This window comes from Colletotrichum siamense, assembly GCF_013390195.1.
Source record: "Colletotrichum siamense strain Cg363 chromosome Unknown KSG_Cg363_contig09, whole genome shotgun sequence".
Taxonomy (NCBI): Eukaryota; Fungi; Ascomycota; class Sordariomycetes; order Glomerellales; family Glomerellaceae; genus Colletotrichum; species Colletotrichum siamense.
The window spans coordinates 2,446,227-2,459,509 of record NW_023501022.1 but is presented as its reverse complement, the minus strand read 5'-3'; the positions used below and the strand labels follow the sequence as shown (position 1 = coordinate 2,459,509).

The 13,283-nt window shown below is 55.2% G+C and overlaps 3 protein-coding genes across 3 annotated transcripts; 1 reads left to right on the top strand and 2 right to left on the bottom strand.

The window, feature by feature from the left end:
• Nucleotides 1–869: 869 nt before the first annotated feature.
• On the bottom strand, nucleotides 870–4,157 carry CGCS363_v013353 (uncharacterized protein; the record flags this gene model as incomplete). Its single annotated transcript, XM_036645202.1, has 1 exon — nucleotides 870–4,157. The coding sequence occupies one exon, from the start codon at nucleotides 4,155–4,157 to the stop codon at nucleotides 870–872; it is 3,288 nt and encodes a 1,095-aa protein (XP_036489743.1).
• A 1,527-nt stretch (nucleotides 4,158–5,684) lies between these two features.
• On the top strand, nucleotides 5,685–6,220 carry CGCS363_v013352 (putative RNA polymerase II transcriptional coactivator; the record flags this gene model as incomplete). The annotated part of the gene is made up of 2 exons (XM_036645201.1): nucleotides 5,685–5,831; nucleotides 5,900–6,220. The coding sequence occupies 2 exons, from the start codon at nucleotides 5,685–5,687 to the stop codon at nucleotides 6,218–6,220; spliced, it is 468 nt and encodes a 155-aa protein (XP_036489742.1).
• Nucleotides 6,221–9,122: 2,902 nt separating this feature from the next.
• Nucleotides 9,123–10,001, bottom strand: T07D4.2 (UPF0046 protein T07D4.2; the record flags this gene model as incomplete). The annotated part of the gene is made up of 1 exon (XM_036645200.1): nucleotides 9,123–10,001. One exon carries the CDS (start codon nucleotides 9,999–10,001, stop codon nucleotides 9,123–9,125), a length of 879 nt encoding a protein of 292 aa, XP_036489745.1.
• Between the last annotated feature and the right edge of the window lie 3,282 nt (nucleotides 10,002–13,283).

Genomic DNA, 13,283 nt, shown 5'->3' with positions numbered 1-13,283 from the left:
TGTCGTGATGTATTCGATGCGGGGTTCCCGTGTTAATCAGTACTCTGGGGGAGGTCGAGGTTCTGATATTAGCTCATTCGGTGTCTTTTGTTCTTTATGTCCAATTGAGCACCAGAGCCAGCGAGAAGTCACTGGGGAAACGACGACTAATAACCAAACCCGAGAAGACGGTAATGAACAAGAGAGGAGCTGTTCGATGACAAATGATGGTATCATCGGCCTAGACGGCGAGGAGGACGGCGTTTGGGGGGATGATAAGATAAGAACCAATAGCTCTCTGATTGAGCTCCGCACCCCACCTCTAGCGCGAACTACCCCGCCCTACGCCATCGTTTCCGTGAGGAGGGTCCTGTCTTCATCCACTAATAACGGTGCTGTTAAGGCAACCCAAGACCTTAAAAGCCGTGGAGCTCCACTAGATGAGGGACGGGATGTCATTCGATGTTGAGAGTTGGTTCGTCTGAACGCACAACTGTGTTGGTGCAGCAGGGAATGAAATCCTCAGCGTGTGGCCAAGAGGAAGTCGACAGCATACTGGCTGATTAAATCTGTATGTAAAACGGGCAGTCGAGCTTCAATAGTGTCGCCATGTTCCATCGCGAATCAAAAGCAGCAGCTTATGTCCATGTGATATGTCCGTCAATTATTAAGTATATGTATGTATGTAGTCTTGTTCTCGTCCCCAATCCTGCCAGGTTTGCCCAGCATCCGGTTTCGTTTCCCATCATGTTTCTTTGAATGGTCGTCTAATCTTACACGTGCCGTCTGAGTCGCTGCTCGCTTCCGTGCTGTTTTGTTGTTGGTACATTTCAAATGCTTCCTATCCTCCCGCGCCCGGCGCAACACACCGCCACCGCGACGGCAATAAATTAATGGGTAACGACCCTGACAGCCTGAAGCATCATGCCGAAGATAAACCCGCGCGCCACCTCCTCGACTTGGAGGCTGTCGAAGATGCGCCCGAGCGCGTCCGTTGTGGCAGCCTGTCCCATGACGCCCGACAAAGCAGCCGGAACACCCCGTCTAATCAGTAGGTTGCGTGCCTTGATGCGCAGCTTCTCCTTCTCTTCGTCCGTCATCTCGGCGGGCCAAGCCGCGCGTTCTTCGTCTGTCGGCATCGTATTCTCCCGCAGCGTGCGCAGGTGGTAGGCCAGCCCCGCGTCGCTTGTGTTGGCGTCAATGACCGACTCCTGCATCATCTGCTGGATGGAAATCAGGGAAGGGTTGCCAGGGCGGAGGAGGAAGGACTTGGCGGCGGCCAGCAGTGTTCGGCGAATGTTCCAGGCCGATGAGAGCGTGTACATCTCATTGATAATGGCGAAGACCAGCTCTACTGCTACGTTTGTTTCCTGCTCCGACAGCGGAGAATGCTGTCGCGCAGGTTTTGGCTCCTTCTTGGTTCCTGGCGAGGCAGCACCGGTGCTGTTGCGCGGCTGGCTTGTCTCGTTCATCCTCGACTGCATGTCACCGTGAGTGGGCGACTCCCAGTCCTCTGGCATCTCGTCAGGGGGTGGTGGGAGATGCTGGATGTGCATAACATCTAGACTCGTCGACGACGGCGATCGCAGAGGAGGAGATTGCAGCGGCGCTAGGCTAGAAGCTCTACTATGTTCGCGACTACCCGTGGCGCTCGGCGTGTTCCGCTCCCATCGGTCAGATCGAGGCTTCAAGCTGTCCGCCTCTGAATCACCTCGAGGGTCGAAGCTGGGTCTCCTTTCCATAGGGGCGACCTTGCCGGGCTGAGTTGAGACAATCGACGATCTTTGACTGTCCAGACTGTCCCGAGGCTTCCGAGGTCCATTGCCTATGGGCGAAGTGAGGGCTGCGTTCAGGCTGGTGGTGCTGTCCATCCTGGGTGGAGTGCCGGTCGACCAACGGTTGTTCGTCTGGATCTGGCTCGTCTGAATCTCTGACAATGACGAAGCCGTGTTCTTTCTTGCGCCTAATCCGATGTTGCTGAACACACCCGTCACACCACCAAAAACAGCCTTTCCTCCCTCAGCAACACCCTTGGGGCCCATCGTCAGAACATCCAGCATGTTCTTGCCGACAGTGTCCCATGCCAGACCTGACTTGGAGTTGCTGTGCCCATGGCCGAGGCCATTGTCCTTCTCCAGGAAGCGCTTCATTCCTTCGCTCTCGGCGAGTGACTGGTACCAACAGGCATCCTTCACGTATCGCTCCAACTCGCCACGCAGGGAAGCTCTGGTATGAGACTTCCAGTTGGGAAGCTCCGCATGCTGCTCCGTGAAAGCCGTCGCGCCAGAAATTGTGGCGATTCGCCTCAAGATCTCGTGCAAAGTCTCGAAATCGGAGTAGCGTCTGACAATCATCCAGCCAGAATAGTGGTGCGATGATGGCTCAATCTGGACGAGATAGTCCCAAGTAGGCTTCGTTCGGATCCGAGCTTTTTCGTTGTCGATGTCGTCATGGAGGATGACGGTGGCATTGTGCAGCGTCAAGGAAGGCTTGCGAGGGCCTTCATCAGATGAATCCGGATCCTCCCTCCCGGGAGGCACGATCTGGTCGAAGCTGGTGAACTGAGATGATACACTTCCATTGGCGGCGTGTTTCGGCGACGGGTTCCTGCTTGGCTCCTCCACACTCGACTTTGGCGTGATGGGCGAGTGCAGGCTACCGTCCTTGTTTGATCCGTGGGAAGCGTTAGATGTGTGTGTTGAAGGCTTCTCTGCCGAAGACTGTGATCTAGGAGACAGTTCCCCTGGTGAGGAAACAATCTTGCCCTCGGGGATTTGCACTGACGGGTCTGCTCCGATGCTCTGGCGGGACTTTCTTTTGGATTCCTCCTCCGCGATCAGGGCGTTCATGCGCTTCATTTCCTCCATGGCTTCTTCCATCTCTTCATCGGCCTTGCTGAGTTGCTTCTTATGCGCCGTAGACCCCTTCTGGCGCGCGCGTTCCATATCCAGGGAGCTCCGGTTTCCCTTGGTCAGCGCAATGTTGCCGAGGTTTCCATCAATATCAACAAATGCGTTGTTGGCTGCAGCTGTCGCGGCGTCCGCGGCAGCATCAGGCCCCGTCTTCATGCCTACATCGATGGCCTGGCTGAAGTCGGGCTCACCGGCCTCTAGCAGGTAGACGATCCAGCCGTTGATCCACTCCGGCTTCGAGCACGACTGCAGAGTCATCTCCAGTATTACACCGGCTAGAATTTCTCGCAGGAACACCCGCGCGGGGTCGCAGTTGTAGGCTGAGCGATCGAGGTACCCGAGCAGGTCGTCTGCCACATTGCGGAACTTGGCGGCTTGCTGCGGGTGGTTCATGAGATTGGCCAGGTTGGAGTTTGGGTTCTCCTCGAGGTACTTGGAGACGACGTCCGCGGCGGATGCGCCGGGAGCGTTGTGCTGCTCGGTAAAGGCGGAGGACAGCTCGGACAGGAACACAATGAACATGGACGAAGCGTTCGTCATGAAATCGAGGAACGAGTCGGCGGGTCGCTTGCGGTATAGCTGGTTTGAAACGCGGAGAAGGAAGGAGTTGAGGAGCTTCCGGCAGGACAGCGGGAAAGAGCGATCGGATGGCAGGATGGGCGAGTACCACCACTTGACGTAGTCGCGAATGACGGCGTCCACCAGACCGGTCAACGCCTCGCGCGTCTCAGGCTGGAAGTCGTCGAAGCCTTGGATCTGTTTCTCTTCCTCTTCCGCATCGTCACTGGGCGGCACAGCGACCCTCGTGATGGACAGTCGTTCCAAGACATCGAGGCCCTTCTCACCCCGGACAGCCCGGGAGACTTCTGGATGGCGCTCCTCGTATGCGATGAATGTCACGACGCCGCCGAATGCGCCAATGAGCACGAGTCCAGCCCTGCCGAGGACAAAGTAGGTGGAAGCCGCAAGGCCAACAGCAATGGCGCCGAGTGTTTCTGGTGTCGCAGTCGACAGGAACCGGAGCACCTTGGTCACCGCATCGTCGTCGTCCTCCGGCTTGGGCGGGTTCGCTGCGCTCGGTACCGGCGCACTCGTTGCAGACGGCTCGGCGGGGATCGTGGGCTTCTCTTCGGTGGTGGGTTCTTGGATCGCGGGCTTCTCGATCACAGGGAGGGTTGGTGAGGTTGTCTCGGGAGCGGACTGTCCCTTCTCAGCAACGGGAGCTCCGCCGGGTGGATGCACTTCGGCGGCGGGTGTCGAGTCCATGTTTTGCTTAGTTCGTCGATCTATTGAATTCGTCTGAGGCCCTATCCTCTCACATCCCTGATGCTGGAATCAAAGGGCAAAGCGTGCATTGAGCGAGTCGAGCAGCCAGGCGGGAGTGGTGGTGGTGAGCTGCTTGGCGGTATAATGAAAAAAATAAAAACAAATCGGCAAGCTTGCAGTAAGTGGTTCGATGGTACGGACGAAAGAGCTGTAAGTGCAAGCTCAAAAAAAGGACAGGTTGGCCGTGTTCTTTTTTCTGCAAGTCAGCCACCAGTGCAAGCACAGGTAAGTACGGGTTTCGTGGCAGTGTTTCGAGAGGGAAAGCGAGGCGTGGACGGTTGCTCCAACAAGAATCAGATCTCGTTTTAGGGGGGGCCTAAGCGCGAAAATGGGATTGGGGAAATGTGTTGACGTCGAGTCTGCCGTCGTCAACGAGGGCCAGCTGCGCCAGTGGAGTTGGGGGCAGATTAGCACCAACCAGAACAGGAACATTGGCTCGTGTGTCCACTGTCCATCAGTCTGGAGGGAGGTCCAGAAGCTCCTAATTTTAGTGACGTGCCAGCACCCCCTGCGGCTCCCGGCAAGAAAAAATCCCCGTACGTTGGGAATCGTGGGTTTCTTCCGCTGGGCGGTGTCTTGCTGGTCTTTCCACTCTGATTCCACCTCTAGATTGAATCCGGCTATGATCAGTCAAGGGATGGGGCAAGCAAGAAAGGGGATGCTACCGGCTGTCCGAGCACAGGCAAAAAGCATGCTGTGTAGCCCATTCTTCCCCGGATGACACTACAGAAAATAGGAGAGAATACTGGGGAACAGAAGGCGGCGCAGTTGCACCACGGAATTTGGGGTTGAAACAGATCTCAAGACGACTCTGGGTCAGGGGCCGTCTCGTGGGCGCTGGACGTGAGACGATTAGAAGGGCGTCCCTTGCAGCCAGTCTGCAGCTGCAACAACACAATGAGATGGACAATAATTTCAAAATTTTCTCGATTACTTTTTTGCTCATTGGTATCGCTAAAATGCTAGGTATGCATGCAGCTGCGCGCGTAGGGTCACATTGAATCATTTCCCATGTGATGTTGGTGCATCCATCCCGGTCTTCCACAGTCCCATCGCGTCTTTCCAAGGAGCCACATCAAAATCAAGGTCGCACAGCGGCGCCGGGCTGGCTCATTGTGACATTTCTTCGGCCTCGATCCCGGAAGCCAAGCAAGTGGATACCTGCCTAATGTCCGGGTATCGATATCTCAGATAAGATAAGCCGCTCACGTGCTCGCGCACCTGTGCTGGCGTGCGTGGGGGTCCGACGTCATGCGCGGAAGTCGCGCCGGAACCACTTTAGCAACGCGTCTGTCGTGACTGCCGTCTCATTCACAGCGTCAATCTCACCCAATCCTTTGGTGTTGTCGCAATCCACTCTCCTTTGCGATTCTCGCGCCAATCAGCCTGCTCTCAAACCCAAGACGCACACTCATTCTATTACCCCAAACCGTCATATCCGTTTTATCCTGCAACCGCGACTCAGCCATGCCTTTCACCAAGGGTTCCAAACGCAGCGCAAAGCGCGACGCGCCCAGCGACTCTGACGACGACAAGCCCGTCAAGAAGACCAAGACCTCCAAGTCCGAAGATCTCGGCAGCGGCAAAGACAACAACGGAGACCCGTACTGGGATGTAAGTGTTCGCTTACTGGGAAACTGACATGTTGAGACCAAGCCACCACTAACACACTCCTCTCAAAGCTCTCCGGCAAGCGCCGCGTGGGTGTCTCCCAATTCAACAAGGCAACTCTCATCAACATCCGCGAGTTCTACGAAAAGGACGGCAACATGCTGCCCGGAAAGAAGGGTATCTCCCTGTCGGTCCCGCAGTACGAGGCCCTCCTCAAGGCCGTCCCCGCCATCAACGCGAAGCTGCGCGCCATGGGCCACGACGTCGGCGGTGCTGCCGAGGACGGCGCCGCCCCGGGCGCCGAGGAGTCTTCCAAGGCCGTGTCCAAGGAGAAGAAGTCCAAGTCTAGCAAGGCTAACATTGAGGCTACCAGTGATGAGGAGTCAGACTAAGGGAGTTTGGCCACTTTGTGGGAATCATTTTCAAAAAGATAGGCGCTGTCAGGAAGGTGGGGAGGAAAAGCTGCACTTTTTTCACAGGTCACTTGCACTTTCGTTGTTCAATTACTCCTGGTCATGACAAACAGGATGTACTATTAGGAAGGGTCGTAATGGGATGCCGCGCCACGGCCATCTGGGATGGTGGTTGTTGAATCGAATTGATACTGCGCAGTTGACTTTTCCCCGTGTTGCCATGACTAGTTCAGGATTTGCTTGCAAATCGCACCCGACACATGTCATCAGCATGGAACTACACACAGAGAGATCAACCGCATCTATTTGGACGGCGGGGAGCGTAGTAGTCGCCTTTGCGGGTCGTCGTGATCCACGTCCAGGTGTGTGCCGAGGGGAACGATACTGGGCATCCCCTGTGTCCCATGAGGTCCGGAACTGGTGATGAATGATGGTGACGATGGTGGACGACAGCGACAATAGGGGACGACGGCAGAGGATGACGACGCTGATAATTAACGATAGGAACAAGAGCAACGATAGGTCCGACAGAAACAAGGGAAAGTCTAAGAACAAACGGACCGCAGATTTGAGTCTCTCTCAAGCAGTTGCTTGACGAACAAGAGACATCTGCCCTGTAGCCAGAGGGAAGCAAGGCTGGCGAGGACGACGAGGCCGCGAGTACTGTCAACACGGAGAACGTCCATGTTGACAAGATCGATGAGAAGGAAATCGAAGCAACTGGCAAAACGGACTTCAAAAGAGACAACAGTACCACGTTGCGAGGCAATGCTCAAAGTTCCAAGTTGAATATCCCTGCGGTACCTGCAAGCTCTCCTCCGAAACCAGGCTCTCCCGCGGCCCCGGCCACTGGCTCTGTCGATGACGAATCCACAAGGCAACTTTTGGAGCAGCGGGAGACTTTCAAGGCAAGGCTGCGTGAGCATATGACGGCAGAGGCAGTCCAAAAGTTGGGAGAACTCTTCGAAACAGAACTGACGCCGAGGCTGCTCTTCATTGCAGGGAAGTACCCACCAGTGTTAGTAGCTCGTACCTATCAGTGCCCAACCCAGGTGATGTCAGAATTGTTTGGTATGCTCGAACAGCTCTTGATAAAGCGGTAGCATCAAACTAACGAGTGACAGATGACGTGAGAGCAAAACGCCGTTTTCGGCTGGACCCCAGACAACATGCGTTCGAAGATAGGAGATACACAGAATGTTGGAAACCGTGGAACACTATCTAGCGCCTACATCCCAGCGTAGTGACAAGATCGATGGCGTAAAGAAACATAGAATGTGCCCTACTGTATGTCTTCGTTCCGGCATGATCATGGCTTTCGGGGTAGGTAATTCACTGTCTCTGATGCCCCTGATAATTTGCCCGTTCTTACAGTCATCTCTTCGTCCCTTTTCTCAGAAGTTAACTCGGTAATCATTTCTCGAGAACTCCCAAGCTATGGAAGGTCGGATCTGGTCGTCCACAAGCCAAACTTTTCACCAAGTATTAGGAGCTGAGTTGAACTTCAACTGCCGCTAGATCTGGATGATGCTGACGTGACGGGTTGTTGAGATTCGCCTGTCGGGGACGTGAGTGTCACGTCTGGCACGACGGTCGTCGAGCCGGAACTTTGAGGCGTGTCGTTTTTCTCGAAGCCTTCGTATTCAAAGTTACGATTACTGAGCATGTCATCATCACGCAATACTGCTTTCCTGGGGATGATTCGGGGGTATTTTGTGTCATGATCGATGGTGGAGGATGATGATGGCTCATAATAAATGATATGGGTGACAATGGACACAACATGCGGCGGAGATGAAGACGACTTCGTCCATATCTGGCATGATGCAGCACTCCATTGCCTTCTGAAAGTAGCCTTGATTCACAGAAGACAGAGAAGACGCTCAGCTCTTTCCTGGCATTCTCACAGTACTTGCTGCAGATGCCGTCCCTGCCTTATGGAGCAACTTTTCACTGTAAGTAAACGCCGTGGTTCTTTCCATTTCAGAGGCATCCTATCCCTTCCGTGCCAACTTACCCCAGAGTCGTCGGCGACGGGACTGACTATCCCGAACCGGCACCGGCCCCATATTCCGGAGAAATGCTCCGAAGCGCGGGTCTCTAACGGAAGTCCGTGACACAGTCAACCGATGCATCAGTTTTATGAAGCATTATTCTAGCACTTTGTGCCCTGCAAGCGCAATTACAGTAGGGTGGGACAACAGCGCGACCCTAGACGGAGATCATGCAAAGGAATCGATCTCAAGACGTCTTAGGGCAGATAAGGTAGAAGAGCGGGACCCCTAGCAGACCCTGTGTGGTCCTTGCGCATTGCAATCCACCCTCTCATTTGTTTGATGAAAGAAATGAGAATGGATGTTTGACAGCGAGCTGCCTATTGTGTTGGGAAGTCTCGAGAGACATCATCATCAAACACTGCCTGTCGTCCAACGGATGACAAACCCGCGTTAGGGATGTGAGGCCGACTTACTCGCATTCAAACTTCTCACAAGCGCAGTCCTTTCTTCTTTCGACTCGTAAATTGCACCACAATTTTCTCCTCACTCAATTTTAAAGCCGTGTGTCATGTTTGATGATCGTGATATCGTCGCAAAAAATTACCGCTAGGCCGTTTTCCCCCGTTTCTCCCGCGTGATTGCAGTGGGCCTCGTCCCCAGCGGCCGCGAAACCTCCTTCTTAATCTCGCCAATTTCGAACGCTTTGCTCTGGCTTCCGATTTGCGAGCTCGTCAAAAACGCTCTTGACATGCAGTGATATCCATGCCACCCCTGCCGGCGACTACCACAGCAAGCTTAGCTTGTCTTTGTTTCCTTCCTTCCCCGGTGTACCATGTACTAAGCATTGTACCGTTGTATTGTTTGCGCCACACTGGGGAGACCTCTCATGAAGCCTTGGGAAGCTCAATGTCGACGATCCACGGCAAGTGCTGCGGATGCTCGCCATCTCCCTTGATAGCAGCATTCACAAACAGTGTATCTTCTCCGGGGACCAACGGGCGCTCGTCGTCGGCGCAGTGCGATGTGGTAAAGTATCCCCTCCGCAGCCCCTCCTCCATCGTCCGCCTCTTCTCAGCAATGACATCGGCCCCGTCAAACCTGCCCGGCGTCAAGCCCGCCAGGCTTTCCACAGCAACGCTCTTTTCATGATCGATATCCGCAAAATGGGATGCCGCAGCAAAAGGTCCAGGTCCCTCGCCCGCCGCCAAGCCATCAGCCAACGCGGCCTCCTCGCTGCGCCGCCAGCGCACGAGCTTCGCGCCCCAGCCCCGATGTACGTGCCCGAAGCAGTGCAAGCGCGGCTTGGCCCGTCGTACCGCCGCGAAGAGCCCGGCGCTGCCGATCCGCTCCCCGCCGGCGGTGCGGTCCAGCACGCCGTGCGGTGGGCCGTGGGTGACGACGACGTCCACGTCGTCGCTGACATCCCACTGGCGTGACGCCTCCTCGCGCGGGTCGTATTGGAACGCCCAGTCCTCGGTGGACGGCGTGAAGGGGCTGGCGTAGAGGGTGAGGCGGGCGCCGTTGGGCAGGGCGAGGCGGTGCGTGCCTTGGTGCTGGAGGAAGGTGATGTCGGTGGCGGAGAAGGAGAGGAGGAGGTCGCGGGCCTGGTTGAAGGTGCCGTATTCTGCGTGGACGAGGGCCATGTCGACGGGCGGGGGGATCTCTGCGATTTTGGACTTGAAGATGGGGGTGTCGAGCGTCCAGTCGTGGTTCCCTGCTATCATGATCTTGAGGGGGGCGTTGATGCTCTTCATGAGGGTCATGGTGTTTTAGAACTCGACGAGTTTGGATTCTTCGGTGAGGTCACCGCAGTGGATTGCTACATCGACGGGTGGAAGGGGCTGGGAGCCCGGGAGGGAGCTTGCGCCGTGGGTGTCTGATATGATGAGGATGCGGGTCTTGATCCCTAGGGCTGTTGTTGAGGCGTCCATTTTGTGTTGATAATCTGTAGGCAAGTCTTCTCTTGGGCAGTATCACGATCTCAGCAACTTTGAGAAAGTAGTATATAGAAATTGTGAGCGTCAAGCCAGTCTAAGGCTTATGTTTAACTACATGTTTCCAGTCATCTCCGAACAGAATTTACGGTCTGGTCTGCCATCAAGGTCGAGCCAAACCAGGCAGCCTAAACCCGCTGTTGTATGCTTCTTCACCATGACTTCGCAACAAAAGGCATCTGTTTTATCATGAGTTGTTGCAAATGACTTCAATGACTTCATTAGCAGCTAGGGTTGTATGTAGTTGACGACGTCCGAAACATGACTCAGTTGGGCATAGCTCCCATCTAAGTGACACAAGCTACCGTTGATCGCCTCTCTATTCATATCTTTTACCTCTGAGAAGCTCAGCCCCGTCGGGAATGCAAGACTTCCCGCATCACCAGATGAAAAAAAAACTTGGCTATATCGGCGGCTGAGAACGACGCACTTGGCGCGTTAAACCGCACAATCGTCACGATACTTTTCTTCACTGCCGAAATACCACGAGCACTTCTTGCCTCGGGCTGGCCCGCATAAACTCAAAAGAAGCTGAGGCCGGGAACGATGCAGTTCGCAGCTGTGGGAGAGCAGAGACCCAAGGCCGACCTGGCACCGGCAGAAGGTTTACGGGGGACGGCGGACAAGACGGATGCCCGCCGCAGGCCAGTCTAGAATTTTTCTCAGTTGTGCCCCCTACCGTTGTGCTGCTGAAAAAAAAAAAAGTTCAGACTATTTTGAGTTTGGGCAACGCAAAGCATTGTCGACAGACATCGGATTATTGTCATTGACGCGGGAAGTCAGGTTCACTCCGGGCAGGCCGCCGCCGCCACCCCTCGCTTGCGGCACCGCCCTTGGCACGCTTTCATCATGTGACGATCATACGCGCAGCAAGGGTCGGCAGAGTTGATGTCGTTTGGTGTTGGGTTGGGAGGCCACATGCCTCGGGAGAAGGAGGAGGATTGACGATGGCAAAACAAGCATATGGATGATCAGAGGAAACGTGCTTCTTGCTTCTTGTTTTTTCAGGAACCGAAGACCTAGCCGTGGCGAATCGTATTGAGCGATGCGAGGCGAAGAGGCAGGCATGCGGGAAAACAACGGGAGTGATATCCATGTGGTTGAGGTGACCGCAGCAGGTTTTGGAGGGGTAGCTGAGGCCGATTCAGCCCCAACGGCGGGGAAGCGTACCGGTGTGGTGGCCACTCAGGGCAAAGGTCGCTTTTCGGTGTGAAGTGCTTCCGCGCATTGCATTGCAAAGACCGAGAAGACTGACGTGACGTTTCCAGAGTCCGCGGACAGGACACAGCAAAACGCGAGTTGAGGCCTGAATGCGAACGGAGGCTGAGCAGGTTCGAATTGTGGGGATGCAGCCGAAGATGTGTAGTGTGCGGGGAGGCTTGGAGGCGTCGTCACCTGGGGAGCAAGTGTGGCGTTCAACCCCTCTGGGCTGTGAGTGGCCATATCGCTTTGGAAGTACCTTTGGTGCCTCTCTCTCTCTTTTCTTAATTTTATTTTTGGGGACACACGCAAAGGTTAAGCCTCCGCAGAGCTGCAGCCCGCAGCGATACGTACTGTGTACTATGGTATCTCACCACTCATCGTCTTCTCTCTGTTGTTGCCCCCTGTCCACTCTCGACTGGAAGACGCCGGTTACCCTGTCAATGGCTCGGAAAGTTGGTGGTCGCCCCTCCCAAGCTAAACAACGGGATCCCAGCAGCGGCCATGCAACCACGGGAACGCGCGAACAATCGAGCAGGCAACGAACGGCTGTTGCGGCACTCGTTGATTGCTTGGAATCTGCTTGCTTGCGATCGACCCGCGGGTACCTTGCGCGTCCGCTGGCTGATTCGATCATTCGACGGGAGGACTCCAAGTTTTTTTTCCTTCCATTGTTCCTTGTGTGCAACCTGTGTTGAGGTGAGGTAATGCCGTAATGGGGTCGCATCTTTGGATTTCGGACGATACAGACGGGCTGCCGGGACACACGGGGGGGCATTTCGTCATTTTCACGAGGATGTGATGCCCTGCTGTCTGTCGCTTGTCACGCTTGTTCTGGCAGCGCGGACGGTCGTGCTGGTGGACAGACGCCGATGACATGGCGGACAGACCTGTGACCTCTCTTTTTTGGGCGCAGGACAGAACAACACAGACCGACGGTTGGCATTAGCCGGACTGCGATGGCCAGACAGAGGGCAGAAGACTGAGACAAGAGGGTTGAAGATGCAATGTGCTGCTTGCCCGTCCACGTCGTCGCCAACGCCGACGAGTGGCAGGGACCGAAGCGTGGCCCGTCCATTTTCTCTTGCGATTGCGCCCCTCCCCTCACTCCTCCAGGCTCCGTTGTGTGTGGGAGGGAGGGGAGGGGAGCAGTGAGGTGTTGTCTTGCACCCTGTCCACGTCGTTGCCCTGCACTGGCATCCGCCGTCTTTCGGGGACCCTGACATGCCCACCATTGAGGCCCCCAGCGACGTCACCTGCTGTGCTGCCCCCTCGACGGCCATGGCCCCGACAGAAGTCAATGTTGATGGACATGCTTTTGTAAATTTTCGGATGTGCAGCGAGAAGTGATGCGCGGCAGTTTATTTTATCATGAGCGTTTATTGGCTTCTGTTTGCATTATCAAGATTTATAGTGACCAGGATGCTATTGTACCTCGTGTACCTCACGCAGTGCTCTCTGTATCCTGCTTTAGGATGTACTTTGGACCAGTCAGCCATCAAATCGGCGCCGCGCCACACTGCCGGGCCTGAAACACGACAAATCGTCTTTATTCTGCGTAGCGCAGAGCCCAACGGCGCATCCCCAATTTCTGACTGGCTGAGGCAGGTGCTGTTGTACCGAGCAGCGGTTGCCAGTTTGGTGGAAAGTACTTCCAGTGGGAAAGGGAAGGAGAGACAGGAAGGACCTAAGGAACAAGGCGGTATTTCCAGCCCAAGGCTGACGGGCTCTTGCTGCGGTGGAAGGAGCAATAGCAACAATGGATTACCTCAATAGTACCCGTGGACCTGCTGGCTGAAGACAGTCTGAAGGAAGTGGTACCTGGAGAGTCTGCGGAGCATCTTACAGATA